At 41.9% G+C, this 21,882-nt stretch overlaps 1 protein-coding gene across 2 annotated transcripts; it reads left to right on the forward strand.

The window, feature by feature from the left end:
- The first annotated feature begins 569 nt into the window (after positions 1-569).
- On the forward strand, positions 570-7,416 carry LOC110962303 (protein FAM177A1-like). 2 transcript variants are annotated; one of them, XM_022210229.2, is made up of 5 exons: positions 570-713; positions 2,964-3,179; positions 3,264-3,330; positions 6,007-6,104; positions 6,201-7,416. In XM_022210229.2, exons 1-5 carry the CDS (start codon positions 645-647, stop codon positions 6,411-6,413), a joined length of 663 nt encoding a protein of 220 aa, XP_022065921.1. In that variant the 5' UTR covers positions 570-644; the 3' UTR covers positions 6,414-7,416. The 2 variants fall into 2 exon arrangements, with proteins under 2 accessions (XP_022065921.1, XP_022065922.1); XM_022210230.2 differs by having other exon boundaries at positions 2,964-3,173.
- Positions 7,417-21,882: the final 14,466 nt, after the last annotated feature.

The following is a 21,882-nucleotide window of genomic DNA, read 5'->3' on the forward strand; positions in this document are numbered from 1 at the left end:
TATACCAAAGTGTGCAACACGTTTTTTTACAGTGCAATACATTATTTTTCTTTACAGTTCTCATATATTTTTAAAGATATTTATCATTTCTGACATTTAGATTGTGTTTGTGTAAATAGAGACTGTTTGTACTACCTTAAGGATTTTTTAAGACTTTTATCTTGCACTATGCTTTTACTGAAAAAGAGAAGCTCTTCAGTCCCATTGTAGATTGTATAATGACAATAAATTCACATTCTATTCCATTCTAAAAAACTTTTTTTTTTAACTTTTAATAAGAATGTATGCAAGATATATCCCATGGACTTCAAAAGTCCTCAATTATATACTGACCTATATACATGTGATGTGATATGAGTTATGCTTGTGAAAAGCAAGCCATATAGCAATTAAGCTAGCAGCATTTTTGGATTTTTTTTCAGCTGACAAATAAAAATCGTTTTGGGTGTGTTGAATTTGTTTATTAAAGTGATATTAAAAACAAAATAAATTATTAATATTTTCATCTTCTGATCGGTGCAGGTGTAACGGATGAATATTACGCTCAGTCCGGAGGGAGGGGGTTGAACGTCACATCCGGGTCACGCAGCGCGGAGGAGAGCCGTTGATGGGCGCAGCATCCGCATACAAAGAAGAAGAAGACGATGGCCGACATATCTCTGTATCTCACGAACGTTAACGTGTCTATAGGACGGAACATGGACGTGGGGCAGGTAAACTGCGTTTTATTTTACAATAAAACCCGTTTCTCGTCTGTTTACTGAATGATAAGCAGCTCTGGTGTGGCTGGTTGTCAGCTGTCATGTCGGTTTGCTCAGTTAACAGAATACAAATGAGGCGAATTTTAACGTCTTTTTAAAGGCAAAACAAGCTTTCACATCTGTCTTCTTCCCTGAAACTGACCGAAACGATTTAAACGTGGCTTTATTTGTGAAAAGAAAAGGAGGGAGTGCTGCACTGGGTGAAGAACACTGGAATTAGATGTTTTAACCTGAAGAAAATAGAAAAGCAGGTGGACCAGTAATTATTGCATTAGTTGGCAGGCCAAGGAGTATCCAGGTCACCATAAAAAGATATTGAATATATTTCTAAATATGTACAAATATATTAAGGCTCTGAACCCGAAACAGTTTTCTGGGGATATCTTTATTACCCTCTGTGGGCAATATAAAGCCCTGGATCTCTATGGAAACATCACAACCATGGCTAGAAAGAAAGAAGTCAAAGATGCATTTGTGCAGTACAAAAAAACTACAGTTGAATTTCTTTGATTATTCATTTTACATAGCTGATAAAACGTGGAATCATCATGTACAACACAGAGGCCCACAGTTTGTCTTTATTTTATTTTTATTTTGCAGTGCCTTATGAACACAGCTGTGTTTAAAGTGTCATAAACAAAGAAATGGTGCATAAATACGTCATTAACCCTGTAAAATGCACTGTCGCAAAAATACGTTGGTTTTATTTTTATTATTATTGTTTTCTATTATATATGTGTGTGTGTGTATATGTATATATATATATATATTTGATTTATGTTTATATTTTTAGCTATTTTTTCTATGTTTGGGTTTATATATATATATATATATATATATATATATATATATATATAGTTTTCTTTTATTTTTATTTATTGCTGTTTTTTTCTTCTTCTATATTTGGGTCTTACAGGATTAAACACCTTAGTGCTGCAACAGTTAATCGATCAGTCTTCTGAACCCCAAACAGTTTCTGGGAGTTTTCCTCTCTGGACTCATTTTTGCTTTTCACTGAATTTTAAAGTCCTACATCTCGATAGAAACAACACAGCTACGCCTAGAATTAGAAAGAACTCACAAATGTCTTCTGTCCAGTGTGACACAGTAATAATGCCATAAATCATAAAAGAAGAAAGAAAAAAATCCAATCTGCATTTACCACGTACCCACAGGTAAAGCTGGCTCTAGATACTATATGATTTACATTTTTAATCTGTCTCCATAGAAATCTGGTTAGTTTAAATATGCACAATAAAGTAATCACAAACAGTTCAAAATAATTCAACAGTTTATTCATTATGTGACATATTAAATCATAAAATCATAGCAGAAACATGACATGAACACCCGATTTTGTATCGATATAGTCATTTTTTCCCCTTATGCTTTTGGAATGACCTCATTAATGGTTTCTGTGTGAGTGTCTCTTAATGGGATAACTGGGATTGTAAAGTCTGAAAACACATATGTTCACACAATCTCTACTGCAGCTTTTGTTTTGTGCAGTGTGAAAGCAGCCATGTTCACTTTTGTTAAGTCGTATATGTGATTTTCAAATGGCAGAATTCACACAGATGGCAGCTTCTGTTCTCATTGCACTGCAATTCTGTTCACTTCAATTTTATTTAAATAGCGCCAATTACAGTTCAAATTGTCTCAAGATGCTGTACTGAACCCTCAGAGCAGCTCTAAGGCGACAGCGGCAAGAAAAAACACCAAACTGGAACCTGTCTGATGAGTAGGATTTACACCAGTGCAGTTCTGTCCCTTTAATGCCAGTAGAATGTTCTAAATGCTGCTCTAAGGTCCAACAAAACACGTCCAGAGACCAGTCCATTGTCTGACGCTATGAGAAGGTCATTAGTGGCTTTCACCAGAGCTGCTTCTGTGCTGTGATGCACTCTGAAGGCTGACTGGAACTCTTCAAACAAGCTGCTCCTTTGTAAATGTTCACATAGTTGATTTGCAGCCGTTCTCTCAAGAATTTCAGAGAGAACATTTGGATCAAGAGTCGGCTTTTTAAGTAAAGGTTTAATTACAGCAGCACTCCACAGCCTGAAGGACACTTCAGATGCATTAGTTCATCCAACGAATAACAGATTTTTTTTCTCTTCCACTAAGGACCTCCATTAGTAAGAAGTGTGACAGTCATTTTTTTTTTTTTTTTAATTTCTACCACCTGTGTCATGTTGATCACAGAGTCCAAGTCCAAACCCGCCCAAGGACTTTGAGAGCGTGGAGCTGGGAGAGCTGGACAAGAGAGAGGAGGAGCAGCAGAAGGAGAAGGTTCCCCGTCGGATCATCCACTTCTCCAGCGGTGAGACCATGGAGGAGTACAGCACCGACGAGGAGGACGGAGAGGACAAGGAGCCGGAGAGGAAAGACCTGCTGTCCTCTCCGGTCGATGCGGTGAGGGTGAGAAACTCATGAGTGCAAACAAAATGAGGCAGGTGTGTTTTACAGAAACCCGTTAATTTCACTACGTTCTCTGTGCTGCAGTCAAAGATGACGTGGGGGCCTTATTTCTGGTTCCACATGTGGAGAGCAGCAACGTCCACCATCTCAGGTTTGTGCTGTTTGCTCTGAAAATACATTCGTGATGATGAGACCAAGTTTCAGACAGACGGGTTCAAAAACCTTTTACCAGAATAATTAGCTCGTTTATTTTAGTGGCAAGACTAGGAGTCCGTCTGCATGTTGGGCCATGTTGCTGCTAGTAAACATTAGCTAGCAGTGAGTAGCGTGTTATTTATCACAGAGGTAAAATTCTATTGTTTTCCTTATAATAATTAAATGTTTTGCTGAATTCAGCTTCTGGTCTGTGACGGTCCAGGTTGGGTTCATGTTCAGGATATTGTGTTGGATTTAAGCTGCTGTTCGTTCATATTTAGCTTTGACTCTAGCATCTTTTATATACAGTATTTATTACTTATTTAATTGCTTGTAATTAGGGGTTTAGTCAGTCAAAGGAAATCTTTTCAACAATCGATTGGTCGCATGGACAAACACATTATCGCCAGATTAACTAAATTAGACACTGAAGGCACTTTTATCGGCGAGCTTTTTGTGTGTGAATTATTCATAAATCAACATTAAAAGCTAGTATTTGCCAGCATATTGACTCATTTTCACCTGGTTAGTTTATATCTGAAATGATAACAGACCTGCAGCAGTCCAGTGTTCAAGTGAACATATCTATATTATTTTTGGAAACAGACACACATCAACTGTTGAGGAGTGTAACGCAGACAAATTAGCTTACAGTTTTTAGAGGATCTGACGTGTTGGCTGTTGAGCTACTTGACTTTTTGGCCTCCATTAGGACAAAATAAAGTTAGACCAACAGCTTCTTTGACACGGTGTCTTTTACTTTGACTTTTTAGAGAAGTTAGACCCAGTGGTGACAGGCTCTCTGTCCCCCCTGCTGCCAAAATGACTGGATTAATCTTGGACAGCTATTGATGTTGTATTTTTCTTCTAATGAAAAGAACAGTGGCGATTGTCACACCCATGAGAGCGACTGACCAACCAGTGAACCAGTCGACCTTGAAACTGCAGCCTTCATTCTAATACATTAATAATTTTTCTATGCTGCCACAGTTTGCAGTTCACATTAGTGAGCAGTTCAGACGAAAAATAAACTTGCCTCACTGCTTTGCTTTGATGGATTCCTACGCTATTTGTCGTAGCATTTTGTGTAAGTTGTTGAAACCATGATCAGTGGAGGAACCCAGCAGAATGCTTTCTCACTTCAGTCTAAAAGCATCCATTTATTAGACCCTCCAGAAAAACGCGATTATGCGATCGCATGAATTCCCGCATTAATCACCAAGATGCCGCTGATTATGCGGGGGTCAATTATTTCCCAAAAGGCCGCATAATCTCCGCAAAACAGCGCATAATTCCCGCAAGAATCTCACATTTCGACGAAAACAAAGAGATATATGCGGGTCCTGCTTGATTTCACAATTTCCACATAAGATGAGAAAACTATAACCATCAGTTCACGCATTCACACACACACTAGAAGCACGAGCTGATGTGGAGCGCGGCGCTCAGAGACGAAAAACAAGGATGGCGAATGCTCAAAGATCACATTTACCTACGAATGTTTCAGCCAGAGAGCGGGCAAAACAGGACCCAGATTTAACTTTTTTGCACCCCGTGCAACATCGTTCTGGAGAACCGAAGAAAATCAACCGTGTTGCAGGTAGTTTGCTCTACCTCAAAGTATAACTAAGCAGAAAGAATGTTTTATTTCTGAGAAATTTGTGATTGAGGAATGTTTAAGTCCTGCTTAAGCTGATAATAAATGAAACATTGGCAGCTCTTACTGTGATGTGTCTTGCATGTAGTTTGTCTGTTTATATTGCTCTTTTTCATTCAGTGGTAGCCTAGTAACAGGATGTAGGAGAACAATCACCTTTTTCTCCCAGTTCTTACATATTTCACCTTTTTGCATATTTTACTAGCCTAGCCGCGCTAGACCCATGTTTCTGAAGGCACAAGGGTCTAGGACCGCTCGACAGGGAGGGAGGCGGGCTAAAAGGTTGTCTTTCAAATCCCTCTGCAGCAATTGGGTAGGTAAACAACCAATCAGTGCAACGAATAGGCTGATGTAGTTCCTAGAGCGACGGCTGATTGTGGCTAAGTCCCATTAGCTTCCCAACCAGCGGAGCCAACTGGTATATTAAGGATTTGCCATATCCCGTCGGCATAAGTCCAAATGCGTCTTTCTTCTCAATGAAACACTTCAGTGCCGTCCTTTGTTTATCTTTCAAGTTGAATTTTAGCTTCAAATCTTTAAGGGCTGTGGCCAAAGCAGAGTCCAAAGATAACTGTTTATTGTGCGCCGGTTGTTTCTGTCAGAATCGTCGCGCCTCTGTCGTCACTTCGTTACGCCCGCCTTCTGACTCTACACTTCATGGTGATTGGTCCGGCCAGTTTTACGAGAATCCAACCTCGAGCCTTATGGAGGGTAACTAGACCCACCCTGGCAGAGAATTAAATTCGTTGCCGTGGGTTGTCTAGCGCGGCTAGGCTAATATTTCACAGCTATTCGCATACTTTGCAACTTTCCGCAATTTCCCCGCGTAAAATGGCATAAAAACCCCCACATATTTATTCACATGATCAAGGATTTTAGCCCACGTTTTTCTGGAGGGTCTAATTTATATTATTGTATTAGTTTAAGGCATTTTATATTTATATTTTATCGTCACTTATCATATTTCTATTCCAGCCTGTGACTACCTGGGGGAGAGGATGGCTTCTCTGTTTGGGATAACATCTGCCAAATATCAGTACGCCATCGATGAATACTACAGGATGAAGAAGGAGGTACGGGGCAGAGAAGCTCTGTGGTTTTGAAGGTATTATTGTCATACTGCGTGTATTACTCGACTGATGTACTTCCCTCTGGTGTGATTTGGTCAGAGGGAGGAAGAGAAAGAGGAGAACCGTCTGTCAGAAGAAGCCGAACGATCCTTTGACCAGCTACAATCTCAGGAAGAGGAGGACGAGCCGATCGCCATGACAGGCCAGCCGGAGGTGTCGGCCGAGCACCGCGACGCGACCTACCGGGTGGAGAACGAAAACCAGGCCGCCTCCAACACCATCAGAGTCCCTGCTATCGTCACGGCAACCTAACCACCCCCCAGAAGAGGACGTTTGCGCTTCGATGTCTGTCTCTTTGTCGAAGAAAGGAACACTGTGTTGTCTCACCGGGCTGTTTGGTTTGTGTGTGTGGAGCGGCTGCTGTATTGTGGTTGAATGGCGAGGACTGCGGCGGTGCAACGGCGTAGCAATCGTTCAGAAACTGCTGGATGATGTGGCATTTAGAGCTCTGAATAACCCGTGCTATGAAAGAAAATGTGCAAAATGATCTTTGAAATCATAGTTTTGCCCACATTGTTGGCCCATTCTCATGCATTATCCAGCATCCACTGCAGTTTCCCCCCTCAGAGTGGGGGATAAACGTTGCTCCGCTGTGCCTCTGATGGACCGGATACTGTGCCTGAATCACCAATACAGCCAAGTCAGTGCCAGATCTGGACCAAGCAACTATTTGAACATGACCTGAACACATCTAATAGCCTTTTTAATTCCGTGCTGCACGTGTTTCAAGTATTTCACAGCTGTCTCGTGCAGATCTGGCCACACTGACGCATCCTCGATAACAGCCGGCTGCACCAAAGAGCTGGCCGTTTTAACACCACCGTACATGTTGATTTGTTGTCCGTGTTCCTGTATTAATGCATATTAAGCTAGCATTGCACTTAATGTCTGTGGAAGCACTGAACAGATTTCGCCTTGGTTCTGAAATCATCATCAAGACTGATTTGCAAAAAAAAAAAAAAACCTCTGATAACGGGTTTATGTGTTCGGTGCTGCTCTTCTTATCTGCCTTCTCTGCTGTAAAAATGAACATAGCAGGTGTGGTGTGGAAGCCTTTGACAATGGCAGGGAGCATTGTGACACTAAGTCTGTACAAGGACATGCAAACTTACATTTTTAACTGTTTTTAGTACAATTTTTTATATTTATTTATTTAACTGAACCGACTGAGCACTTAATTTGAGCGTTTTTTTTTCTATTGTTTTAGTGAGTAACACTAAAATAAACTGTTAATAAAGTTGCTGTCTGACTTTTATACTCGTCAGTGTGGGTGTTTTTCATTACCGAATAGCACTTCTACAGCTTAATAAATCCAAATGGGAGCATGGATTTTATTCGCCTGTCCAGCGCTGACAGGCCCAGTGGAAGGCTCGTGGTGCTGCTGCAGTCTGACTGATGTGAGCGATCGGCTTTGTCAGTGGCAACAAAGAGCCTGTGTCATTCTGCATGCAGGCTGCTCTGAGGTCAGGGACCCTGTCCACTCGCTGCACAATACGTCCATTCTCAGTCCAGAGTGGGTTTCTGTGGTCCACAACGACCCCCTCGGCAGCCACGTCCTCATCGCTGATGATCTACACAACGCCTGAGTCGACTCATGCAAAGTGAGCCGCTGGGTTTGATGCCAGAAAGCAGCTCAGAATGACGGAGAGCTTCACGTTGTCATCGGTTACCGCTGATGAAGAAAATAGGGCACCTTTTGATACAGATACCTTCTAGTGCCACTCCTTCATTGCACCCCCCCACAGTTATCTACAATTCTTTCATCTTTTATTTTACTGTCTGTCAGATCCAATTCTTACCTTTTGTTGTCACTCCTTTGCCGTTTTCAAGTGTTTGCCAGACCTTTTGATTCAATTACTACTTCTTCCTTTCTTTTTTTTCTTCTTTTTCTACTGATTAGCAACCATTTGCAAAGGTAGTGTCTACAGATACGGACCTGTACCCGTAGCCTGTGGCCTACGGATACGGCACTTTCCATTTGCCGGACAGATACGGACCCGTACGCGAGTCTCGCGAGTCAAGAAGCTGCTAACCACTGCAAACTGTTGAAAGGTAAGCAAAGGTTAAGGTTAGGGTTAGTGTTAGGGTCAGGTTTAGGGTACCTGTAGTACCGATGCTACGGGTCCGTACCGCTAGCGTCTACCGGGAGTCACGTGACCAGATCTCGCGTATCTGATTGGCAAATGGCAAGTGCCGTATCCGTAGGCCACAGGCTATGGGTCCGGGTCCGTACCTCTAGCAACAACCATTTGCAAAGTACATACAACCCTCTCCCTACCCTCTGACCATCCCTATAAGTCGCGTCCTCTGCAAATGTTCTGAGTCAGCTTGCCTTCACAGACTCATGCTCTGTGTTGGTCAGCCCATCGTATGCCAGAATACCAATAAACACCCCCCTACAGCAGACTTCCAAGGACTAGGAGGGAAATTTCTTCAACAGTGTCAGGGTATTTGTGAAGTCTGTTGTCACATTCGCGATGTAAAAGCTTTGTACACTTTAAAACCACCATCTTATGAAGTATTTTTTTAGTATGACTATGTATTTCTTCTCAAAAATTAAAATTTATCAGTGTTCTAAGATTATTTCAGCCCGTTTTCCTAACCAAACCTCGATTTTTCAATTCATCAGATGAAACCTGCAGTGCAGACGTTTTGGCGCCCCCCTCTGGCAGTGGTAATAATTACACAAATGCTGTCGATGCAGCAGTTTTTCCACCATAGTCTCCACCACACCTCTAGTTTCTGTATCCTACTCAGTCTAATCTTCAGCTCTGGCAAACCAAACGTTACTGGTAAACTGAAAACAACGTGTGAATGTTACCAGAGACACCAGATTTAAAGACCTCCACCGGTAAAAATCGAGATTTGTTACCTTGTAACAAATGCTGGAGCAGCATTAAACCTCCCAGTCTCTAAAGCTGATGGTTCCTGAGCATAACTGTGCACACAGGGATCTGTCTTTAGCTTAAATTATACTTAACATAAGGCTCCATGCTACATATAAATACAGCTAAGTCATATTAATGCATGAAGGGGTTGTTTTCACGGAAAAAAACTTGATGAGTTTTAAGAAATGTATTCAACAACTGGAGAGACACTTTCAATCGCTGAATATGGATTAAAAACAAACGCTTTACATTCATTCAACCTTTATTTAAACTGGGAATACACTGACCTATGGAGGCCTCATTTACAATACACCCAAGTAAGAAAGAAGAACAAAAATGTAGGTTAACAGGAAAGAAACTTGGCCAAGAAGAACAATGAAAACATTAAAAAATACTAAAACAATACAAACATTACAGCATTTAATGACTGAAAGTAAAACATGTAAATATGATACACAGAGATGAGTTTATCGGGATTTAATTGAAGATCACAGAAGCACTTTAAAGTCACCACCTAAGGAAGTCATTTTTGTTCAGAATTATGTCTTTCTTTTATAGAAATCATAGATATGTCTCTAACTACAAAGTGATTGATGCTTTAAATAAATGAGGCTGTGAAATGGAACAGAACTACTGTTTTCAAAGTCAAGAATTGACTTCCTTACTCAAGACAACTAATAATGTGGAGGTTTTAGAGGTTTTTTCTATGAGGAAATTCCAGCTTCCAGTATGCTGCGACTCATTTTCTAAAACTGTAACGTATGTCAGCATTTGGAGTCTTGAAGAGACTCTAAGTGGCGTACGTTTTGCCGTGAGCATCGCTACATTTCCCTTTTGGTGCAGGATGATAGCTGCTTTCTGTAAAACACAGTATAAACTGTCTTTCTGGTCATGTAGAGAAGCTGAGAAATGATACCTGTGAACGCTTTCAAACTATGCGCAGCCTCTTGATAGATGAAGCTCGGTTCTTACATGTCTCACCACATCATTCCGGCCGTGCTCATCTCTGATAGTCACACAGTGAAGTCAATCCACGCCACGCTTTGTGTTGCTGGACCACACAACAGACAATAGCACCGCTGACAGCCTGCACAGTCCGTCATGTAACCCAGCAACACAAAGACGGGGCAGATTTTTAGATGAATCCTTCAGTCTGACATTTTTCTTTGGGATTTCAACAGAGACGTGAGCCTCGAGGTCTGCACAAACCCGCTGTTATTGAACAAAAATCTCACTGGATCTTTGAACAACAGCTCCTGGTTGTTTCTATTTAGGATTTATTTATGTGCTTTTTCAGTCAATTATGTATATTCTTAAAGTCTCAACTCAGCCTGAGGATTTTGTTTCTGATTGAGCCGATTCTTCAGGAGCCAAATTATGTTTTATATTTATGGGAATTAGCCGGGCTGGGCTGAATATGTTTGTTTTTTTTATTGTTCCTTAAGGGGCTGTTTGAGGCGAGCAAACACAAAGACATATAAACAACATTTATCCTCACTTACAACAATTTAACGCTGTAAATATGATAAGTTGAAACGCACAAAGGTTAATGGTGATGAGTTGTCCAACATAATGGTGATAATCAGTCATGAGCCTATGAGGTCATTTATTTATCCTTGGAGAGTCTGAGTCTCAGCACACAGAAATAAAAGTCAGAAAAGAAGTACCTTAACCTCAACACATGCTCGGTCTCGACACCTTGCGCTTTCCTCTGTAGCTTTCTTTCAGACTGACACCCCTGAGGATTTGCATTTACTGCCTGCCAGCAGCCGGCTTCGTGTTTCAAACTGAATCTAAAACCAAATTACTTACTGAATCTAAGCTGCTGTTTTATGTTGATTTCTGCTGCGTCAGCCCCCAAAAAAGAAATAATTGGCTGCATCTTCACCCAGCAGACTGTAAAACGATGAGGATTAAAAATTTACAAAGGAAGAAAAGGACTGGAAGCATTATTAACTCTGTAATTAGCTGCTGTATGAGACCGAGAGCGAAGCTAATGTGTGAAATTCACCTTAGACGCCCTCATTTCTGGGACTCTGCTTCTATTCCCTGTACAGGTCTGTGGAGGGAGTTGGGGTTATTTTTATTAGATTGCTTTTTACATTTTGTACACTGTTCCCCTTTCTTTCACAAGTTACTCTCCAGTGTGACTGTGTTACAAGTTTGTTGGCATAAACTCAACAAGATGCAGAATTTAGCAGTCTCTTGTCCCTCCACTAGAGGGCAGTACTGACTTTAACAGCAGAGGCTGGCTGGGGTTACTGTAGGCCAGAGGCACATTCAAGTTCAAGCTGTGTGCTGCATGTAAATAAACTGAATTTGAAGTGTGATTTCTCTTTAAAACTGCAAGGCAAAGTGTGAAAGCAAAGAAAAAGCATGATCTTTGCAAAACTAAGAGACTAAATTGATGTTTTTCTCCTGCTTAAATATAGAGTCTGATTGTGAGAAACTAGTCGAAGTGGTCTGCATAATGTGTGTCTCTGTGCAGCTTCCTTCTGCAGACACGGAAATCATCGGACAATAGGTGATTAAAAGGGAAAATCCAGACTTGAGAAACTCGCAAAGCCATTCCTTGTGACTTACTGTTTACTGGCACAGGCATGCATGTGTGCACGTGCACTAAGAGGCACAGGAACAAGTGTGTCTGCATATATATGCAAAGGGGTCAGTCCCAAACTCGTCTTTCATGTGGCAGTGCTGCCCCCGCTGCGTCTTGTGCGTCCACGTGTCGTCCTGGAGGTGAAACATACCTGACATTTTTGCAGGCTTTGAGCAGAGAGGGGCCGGGACGGGAGGCGTTTAGTGATCTGGGGGGACCAGTTTAGCGAGCATTTTCACTTCTGATTTACTCAAAGGTGGTGCACAGGCCGAACCGCATGTCCTAAAAATGTATCACACCACACCTGACTGCCATATGCTTTGGAACATGAACACTGTGATTAATCGCACATGCAGTTCAGGAACATCGGCACAGATTGTTGCTGTAGATGTGGAGAGCTCCTGCAAGAACAGTCCGATACCTGACTGGCTGATTTCCTCGAGATGCAGCCACTTTTAAGAAGACATCTGCTCCCCAGTGGGGGCAGAGACTTGTGTATAAATGGAAACAGAAGTGAGGTGGTAAAGGCACAGAAAGACAGTGAGACATACAGAAAGACAGAAGGAGGGAGGATGATGAGAACAGCAGAAGCCCCTTTGATGTGGGCCTCAGCGGGGCCCTGTGTGTCTAAGACGAGGCAGGCCTGCTGAGGGAAGGGGATTTCCAGCCCTGCTTGGTCTCCTGTCTCACCCCCTTTAGCCTTTGCTTCCTTCGTGGGCTTCAGCTTAAAAACACAGAGTCTACAAAGAGCAAGTCTCTATAGCCAGAGGTCTTTGCTCAGGATGATAGACGTTGTAGTGATAAGACACCGTTCTCTGTCAGGAGTTTAGTGGGGTAGAATACCTTAAAGCGTGGGTTGCTTTACTTTGGAGCATTAAGGTTTGACAGGCATGTTATCTTTAAGAAAAAATAACACCATTTATCAAAGCTAGACTCTGTAAAAACATAAAGAATCATCAGAATTCCAGCTTTCTGACTAAACATGCCCCGTTCCATCAGGAGAAATAACCAAATCTAACATTAAAATCACAAGATTAATCGAAATCCCTTTATTCATCATGTTGCATTTCAAAATTCACCCGAAGATAATCCTGTTTGCTCAGCTAGATGCTAAAAAAAACAAAAAAAAGAACAATTCTGCAGTCCTCAGTGCAGCCGCGGTGTGACTCAGCTGTGACCGGCAGTCATATGATTAAAATTCAGGGATGGGGCTGAACTGGGATGAACTGCAGGCCGTGTTTACACAGAGCAGATAGAAGAACAAGTGTGGAAATAAATCAAAAATCTAAGTAGTAAAATATCTCAAGCATGCAATAGTGTCAGCGTTTGTTTTTCCAGCACTGAAATGCTGCACATGTTGACTCCAGTGTTTCACAGTTTTTATAAAAGAAGTCATGAAAGAAATCTAATTCAGTGTTTTTCTTTTTAATAACTTTGTTATACTGCACACAAGACAGTTCTGAGTTTTCTTTATTTCTAGTCATGATTGTGGTGTTTCCATAGAGGTGCAGAACTTTATTTTGAAGTGGAAAATGAGCCCACAGTGAGTAAAAACCTGCGTTCAGAGGGTTAAAATCATTTTGTTGAGGTTTGCACGCTGCGTTCTGACACTGTGGACTCATTCTGAACGCTCTAAAACATCTCTCCAGTGGAACATTAGCATCCTTTGTTGCATTTAAAATCATCTTGCATCCACATTTGACAATTTCCCCCTCAGACACACACAGACGTTTATTTTTACATGCACAGAAAATATTCCACATGCAAGATTAGAATCTCCGCCACATCAGCTCTAAAGCTGCTCTTCTCACACTTGTCGCACTTCACACTACACTCCCTCACTGTCTGTCTGCACACAGTGGCCTTTGTACACCCAAACACACACACCCAAATGCAGAAACATGGACTGTGAAGCACGCGCACACACACACACACACACACACATACGCACACACTGAGCTGTGGAAAGTCCCTGGCACGAAGCTGCCTCGTATCTCAGCTGCAAGTTTGCTGGTGCAGGTGGCTGCTGCAGCGACAACAATGCAAAGACAGCATGACCTGTGACCCCCAGCTGCTTCAATCTGGACTGACCTGCTGCTCCTTTGAGAGGGAAAAAAATGCAAAATAAAAGTATGAATTAAAAGCAGATGCAAAACAGACTTTCAGGGCCTGAAGTCAACACCAACCAGCAGCTAAATGTGGCCCTACTCTGGAGTTCATGAGTGAATCCTGTCACTGCGGTTGAGGATTCCAAGTATCTCACATCTTTATGACGTAAATATTTCTCAGTTGATTTCGAATCAAAACTTTAACTCTGATCATATGGGAGATTAAAATTCTGTGCAGCCTTTCTCCATGTTGTTGTTTTTTTGTCTTTTTTATTGACATTGAGCTTTTATAAATGCAGAAAGTTTTTGTCTTGCATTAAGTTTTTCTTCGTACTATTATTATATTATATATGCTCTTCGTTCTCACAGCAGAAAACTGAGCCAGAACCACAGCTGGGGCAGTATTGCTCCTAAAAAAAAAACCTGTAAAGGAGATTTAAGTCTTTGATACATGCAGTCTTGTTTTTGCATGGACTTTTTTCATGTTATTTTTAAGTAAACGTGCTGAAAAACAGAAAACTTCCCCGAAAAAGCCCAACTTGTCGAAGATAAATAGTATTTGACTCAGTTCAGTTCCTTGATCGGTAAAAAGTAAATGACGGTATCTCATCCTTATCAGCGTTTCCTCTGTGATTGTAAAACACGTTCTGACTTCAACTCCCGTCAATCATCAACTAGTGTGTCCTTGATGGCAATCTTTGGACACGAGTCACGAGTAATGGATTTTTATCAGTCTGGGAAGTCCCATTACAAAACTCACCTGATGCTCTTTTCCTTAAAGCATCTTACAGTCAGGATGGTTGTAAAATCCATCTGGGGAACTTACTGCTCAAGAGGTGAAAGTGTGACGGACTAGATTCTCCTCCTTTAACCTACATTTCTGTCATCATAATCATGAATCTATTGGACTGACCCGTCCCACATTCAGAGGGTGGTAGATGTAACAGGACTGTTGGATTACGCACAAGAACCACCACAAAGAGGCCCAAGTCCACCACAAAGTGATGCAAACCTACCAGAAAAAGAAGCAAATACGCAACAGACGTAAGGCAACCTCTAAGATATGCAAAGTGACGCCACAAAGAGATGCAAAAGAGCTACAGAGAGATGAAACAAGACTGAAAACAAACACGAAACGGCCACAAACAAGAGTCGGGTCTGGTGTCATGTCGCTGTAGGAGGGTCGGGGACGTTTAACATGTCTGTGTTCTGGAACAAAGACTTAAATTTGAGTCTTAATACATTTTAGTCACCCTGCATTACTGCATTGTGAAGCTACATGGTGATATACCGTACTGTGTCATTAGCTACTTAGAAGTTAATGTTTTCTGTCACAAACCTTTCCACTTTTGAGTTGTGGACACAAGTCACGAGTTGTGGATTTTAATCAGTTTGGAAAAGTTCCATTACGGAACTCACCTGATGCTCTTTTCCTTAAAGCATCTTACAGTCAGGATGGTTGTAAAATGGTTGTAAATGTAAGCGCTAACCAAGAACTTTCCTCGGTGTTCAGCATGATAGCTTTGAGGAAACACGGAGCTTTACGTCTTGTTTGACAACCAAAACAGCTACTGTTTATCAAAAACTCCACGGACATGTTCACCATTCGTAAGTTAACACTAAACCTGGTATTAGGTAAAGTCAAGCACGGCTGTCTGCAGGAAGGAGCTGGGCGTCAACACAGAAACCTACCAGAAAAAGAAGCAAAAATACGACAGACATTAGGCAACCTCTAAGATATGCAAAGTGACGCCATAAAGAGATGCAAAAGAGCTACAGAGAGATGAGACATGACTGAAAACAAACACGAAACGGCCACAAACAAGAGTTGGGTCTGGTGTCATGTCGGGGACGTTTAACATGTCTGTGTTCTGGAACGAAGACTTTAATTTGAGTCTTAATACATTTTATTCACCCTGCATTACATGGTGGGACACTGTACTGTGTCATTAGCTAATTAGAAGTTAATGTTTTCTGTTTTCTGACTTCTGGACTACAACCCAAGTGTCACTTCCACTTGGAACAAGTAGCAGCAGGCCTGATTGTTTTGGCCTTTGGACTGGTCAGTGGGTGTTTTGTTTTGCAGGGTGGAGGCCTGCTCCCTTTTTCAGAATGGCTTATGTAACCACTGGTCAGGGCGAAACAGCAGTGAAACATCCTCTGCAGAATAATGTGCCTGCTTGGGCGGAGGGTGGTGCTGCGAAGGACACTGAGGTCCAAACGTATACTTTAGGTACTTTCCACAGTAAAGACCAACCCCCACTCCGCCGTCTGTCATCGTTCTCTGATATACAGCAAACAGTGGTTTGAAAGAAGAAAGCCGAGAATGTGTCAGACGCCCTCTTGGTCAACAACAGAGAGCTCAACTTGTTGTTGGTGTTGTTGACCAAAATAACAGAACAGGAGGCTTATTTTAATCAGCAAAACAGCCAGAGGTAATACTGATTATAGAGGAAAACAAATGAGATTACATTTGTTCTCAGTCTAGTTTGAGTTTAAAGTAATTTAAAATTGTTTGTAGGGCTTGCATCTAGTTTAATTGTTGCATTCCCCCTGGGCAGTCTACAACACTAAATAGACTGATCTATATGGTGCATAAAATCCAAAGTGGGTGACACAAATGCAAAAGAATGGCACGAATTATGGAAAGCACAATGGCCCTAAGCAAATTAATTGTTTCCCTATTTGAACACAAAGGTACTGTTTGCTTTAATGGTGCAATTACAGCTTCAAATGTCCTGAGATAATAAAAAAAACACCACTTAAAACTCAGATATAGTCAAGTAGCACAAGAAGATTAGTTCTGTATTGTTCTGTACCAGTAAATGTACTAGGCGTGGTGTTTAAATGGAATTGCATAGATAAGTATTGAGTATCAACACAAAATAATTATATGCTTTGCATGTTTAACTGTAAACATGTTAATTTTTCTTTCACTTCAGCTGAAATGTTAACAGAAACTGTTCCAAAGGGTAAATGTGAAAGCATCAAAAGACGATCTCCCTTTATTTGCAACAGTTTTATTTAGCTCATTTAACATAAACAACATTTTCAGAATACAATCAAAATGTTCAGTCATGCTGGAGACATTTAAATAGTTAATCATTCAAAGCAGCACTAACTGATTTTTGTTCTTTCTTACTTTTGGTTTCACTCTTGGCGGGGCAACATAACAAGCTGTAAACGCCACGTTATCAGCTTCTGCAGGAACATCATTCATTTACAGTCCTGCTTCTTAATTGATTGGCTGGTTTTAGCAGAAAACAGGTACTACAAGCAACGCGAGGGGAAAAATGTTTAAACATACGTAGAGTTGGTTGGTAATTCTTTGTGGATTTTTCTGTATAGGTGACACATTTAACAGTGCACACAGTAATCTGAGGGCACCTTTAAGTGTGATTCATACCCCTGGATTAGCCAATAAGCCATACAGTTTGTACCTACAGTGTACCTGCTGTATACTGGCTACCACTAATGCAGAAGGCGCAGTGAAAAATCCCCATCTGAAATTCAAAGAAGGTTCATTTCTATATTCAGACAGACTAATCCTGAAAGGAGAACATGCACGCTGCTATTTATAACGTAGCTTTCACTATGTGTGAAAAGAAAGTGCTACTGTCTCCAATGGCTTTCCTGTAAAACACAAAAATATTTGTATTTGTGCGAAAAAATGACTTAACTTTACAGCTTTCATTTCACTGAATACAACCAATTGCAAATGTTGTCCACTAGAGGCAAACTTGTAACGCGTTCACAGATGGTTCGAAACTTCTTCTGGTAACTTTCTGCTAACAAGTTTGATTTTCTTCCCCTGTGTGTTGAAGTAGTGATTGGTACAACTGCTTCACACAAGAAAAAAATGTGGATTCAAACTCAGTAATATAAAGACGGAAGAGCCGTCCCTGGTGTCACCTTTAGGGTTCCTGAACAGCCGTTTTAAAGCTCAGCGTGGAGCTTTCAGCCGTCCCCATCTTGGCAGAGGTCTGGATTTAGCTACAGAGACAAAACAGATGTTTGCACCAGGCTCTAAACATGTTTATTTCTGCTGTAAAGTTGTGCATTTTAACATGGGGGTCTGTGAGGATGACTCACTTTGATGACCAGCCTCTAGTGGCCATGCAAGAAACTGCAGTTTCATGTTGCCCTCATTTTTTCAGCCCTGGCGGTTTCTGCTCGGTTCAGAGGTGCTGGTTGGCTGCTGGTGGCCTTTGGGTGCTCCCTTCCAAAGACATGCACAGTAGGGTAAAAGCTAAATCTACATTGTGAGTTTTGATCATGAATGGTTGTTTGTCTGTGTCTCTGTGTTAGTCTCACAATGAACTCCAGTGCCCCCTGCATGACCTTCTGGAGGATGAAGCGAGTGCAGCAAATTGATTGATGGATAATTTCTGAATTCCAAGATGGAACATTTACCAGAATAACATAAGACATGAATTTGAACCAAATTTGCTACAAAAAGTAAACATTTCCTGCAAAAAATAGATTTACAGATCAACTGTTTGCCGTAGGTTTTCCACAGAGTTAGTCAGACGTCCACTGTAAGTTTGCCACAAGTCTATTTTGAATATGAAAATATGACTTTGCTGCTAATTTGAGGCAGCATTACCACAGGTTGACTACAACTGTCTGCCAGAAGCTCAGTGTGGCCACAAGCTCCAAACAACAGAAGTGAAGTTCATGATGATTAAGGCTTCAGAGAGTCTTAATGTCCTATTACTGCTCAAAAAGATAACAAAAAGACATTTCCCGCATAAACACACACTAACATAACAGTACATGATATCGCAGGGAAGATAAAATGGGGCCAGCTGGTATTTGTTACATGAGGATCCTCAGACGGATTCTGTTCCGGAAGAAATGACAAAATGTGCAGAACGTCATGTCCCCGTGAAGGCCGAGCACTGATGTGCATCTCAGCGTAAATCTCCGTCAGTCAGAACGTCTTGTCCTGGATCTTGAATTGCTATTACAAGGAAATCTCAGGACATCCTGGAGGAGAGGAAACTCCCTGCTTTTGTTGTGCTGCGGCCGACCCACGCAGTAGCAAAACAATAGGTATTTTTAGCCCTTTTGTTAAATTTAACCCACTTACCAGCACCGTTGAAATAAAAGGACTGTTTTCTTTTCTGCAGGCTTTTATGGCCGGCAGAGGCCTGTCTCCTGCTCGCTGCTTTGATGAAGCACTTGTGGCTGAAATCTTTGCATTTTTCTTTTGTCACAGTGAGGACGTGTGCGGTGAGGTGCACTGAAAACCCACGATACCAAACACAGCCCCACGGCTAAGTGCTTGTTATGTCTGTGCCTCGTACGCGGTGCTGTATATTTACAGAAAGACTTTACTCTTTTATCTAGCCTTTAAATTTCCTCAACACAAAGGGATCCCACGCCTTCTGAGTCGCTACCAGACCGGCCTGTTTGTCTGTCTGTGGGGAAACAGTTCATGACACACGGGGGGAAATACAAGAGGAAGAACAGAGGGTGGTAGTCAAACAACTTATTGTCCTGAGACGAGGATTCAGCAGGACAAAATATATGGAGACGCGCAGTGAGAGAGGAATTCCCCCAGTAAGTTGAAATGATTGCAGATGTGCGCCTGGCTGACTGCTACTGCACACATCTGGGCCAGAAAGCTTCCCTCCTCTTCCATCCTTTCCGAGCCCTCCATGTCTCGTCTTTATAACACTGCCCCGCGCTCTACCCTGGAAAAGCAATTAGGTGGAACACATGGCCGCTGAAAGCTGCTACTCGCCAGGCAGCCAGATCAGCGGCTGCGGTGGATCCACATGTATCACGGGAGGCCTGAAAAGACCATTACCTTGGCGGCTGGGAGGAGAGATTTTGGCGGGGGGGAAGTTTGGGGGATTTCAGAAGGCAGAGTTGCAACCTCTAAGTAACGGTGCTACTGGAGGTCAGCAGTAGTCCGTAACCTCCCCAGAACCTTTGATGGACAGGAAGCATTTTCATTTCTTGAATTTACTTCCCTAAATAAAGCAGCTCTCCACTCAGTGTTTGATTTTCAAATGCACAAAGTTTCCTCTTGGCTTTGGCTCAAAAAGAAATTCAGAGGCGTTGTTTTGCTGCCGTGCATATCTAGGTTAACATTTGGAGTACAGCATGTCCTCCTGAACAGGGAACTCCTTCAGCTATAATTTACCTGAACCATCGCATACAATCAGGAGGCATTTCTTGGCACCTCTTACCTGCCTATCACTTGTTTACCTCCTCAAATGGAGACGTGCACCTGAGTCAGTCGGACTTGTTTATGCTCACTCAGAGACAACAGGCGCTCCGCTCTGGACGAAGTACACACTTTGCGCGCATGTGCAAAACACACACACACTAGTGGGAAATTCCCAGCAAAAATTCCACTCTAGCAGTCCGCTGTGAGCACATTCCTGCGTTCATCATAACATCTCGCAGCTGAAATGAAAGTCGAATTTACTGTTGTGGGGCAGTTCTGAAGATCCATCGCAGCCTCGAGCCAGCAATAAATCTTCCCAGACGGAGGATATTGCATGTAAGCTTATATCCCTGCTAGATTTCCTGGATCCAGTTCACTTTGGGGAATGTGGGAGAGCATGAAAGAACAGGCAGTAAAAACAGGAGGAGCAGACCAAAGAGTTTTACAGTCAAGGAATTCTTCAGGTGCTAAAAATATTGAAAACGTAAAGGTGTTGTCCATTACTAAACTAGGTTACATTTCCAAATAGATTTCGCCACAACACAAAATAGCATCATGACTGACCTTCCTAGATAGGCTGTATAATTTTTGGGACCAGTTTTCTCATTCCAAATTCCCCTAAAATCCCTGTGATGACTTCACAGCCCAAAGCGGCTATTTATTCCCAATCCTGTTTGACTATCTAACATAACCAAATAAGATCGATGAGAGCATGTTTTCCATTTGCGGACAATGTGGACACTCAATTAATGAATGCATAACTGTGCGAAAGGGGGGAATTTTATAGGCGTACAGTAGTGCAGAAAATGACTCATGCTATTTGATGACTTTCTCCCTCTTCTACCACGCCACAAGCACGTCTGTCAAACCGTGGTCAAGCTGTCCAATATTAATAAGACAACAGTGTCATTGTTCTTGTTTGCTTTTGGCATATTGGTTTGATGTATCTCTTTCATCGGCGTGCATGTAGCGGTCCAAAGCACAGTTGGTTTGGCTTCTGCTGTATGGTACAGTTGGCATCGGTGCAAAGCAGCAGGGTGTTCCCTGTCTTCTTAAGCCATCAGGAGATTACTGGCTTCACTCTGTTATTACTGAAGCCACCACCAACTGCAGCCCTCCAAAAATTACTCGACGGATAGGTTTTCCAGGTTTTGTTTCAGCCACGGCCTTCTACTCTGAAAGTCTTGTCAGTTTTTCAGTTATTAAACCTTGATGTGGTTAACGGCACGTGCCACAATTAATTGGCAATTAACGTAGGCACTTTGGTGCTGTTAATAAGCTCTCAAATTTAGCCTTTAAAGCTGCACTAATGAGTACCTTTGATATTAGCAGTGGATGAACAGTGGGAGAGGAGCTGCTCGTATGCAGCTGTTTACACAAGCAGGGTACACTGTGATGCTAATTACCATCCAAACCAAGCATAACAATAGAGAAGGACACTATTATAAGTCTGGCTATTAGACTATTAGTTAGTTGGTACGTTAAGTTCATGTTAAACCTTAATTATACTCTGCACACATGGACTGCTGTGAACACCACTAATTTGTAGTTTTTAATGCTACTTTTTTTGGTCCACTGGAGTCCTTTTGGAGGACCCTTTTTCAGACATGAGCAAGAGATCACATTTACTCATTTTGAGTTGCACACAGACATCAATCATGGTTCCCACAGGACTAGTTCCACCATGAGCCCTACAGCCCTTGTGCCGTAGTTGTTGTACTACACAGATTTTGGGTTGCATGTCCGCAAAGGGGTCTGCATAGGTTCTCACAGATTTAAGTGATAATGAAATTTAGTACAAGGTCATTGTTGTTTCATGTCTGCGTAAATTTTGTCTTCCATCCAAGTCCATGACCATCTGCATGGACTCTACTGGAAACCTCTGTGTAGAGCCCAGGATGCTTGCCATGAGGAGAGACTCTACAAGGTGGTTTGACCATCCAAC

The sequence above is a fragment of the Acanthochromis polyacanthus genome, chromosome 16 (assembly GCF_021347895.1).
Source record: "Acanthochromis polyacanthus isolate Apoly-LR-REF ecotype Palm Island chromosome 16, KAUST_Apoly_ChrSc, whole genome shotgun sequence".
NCBI lineage: Eukaryota > Metazoa > Chordata > Actinopteri > Pomacentridae > Acanthochromis > Acanthochromis polyacanthus.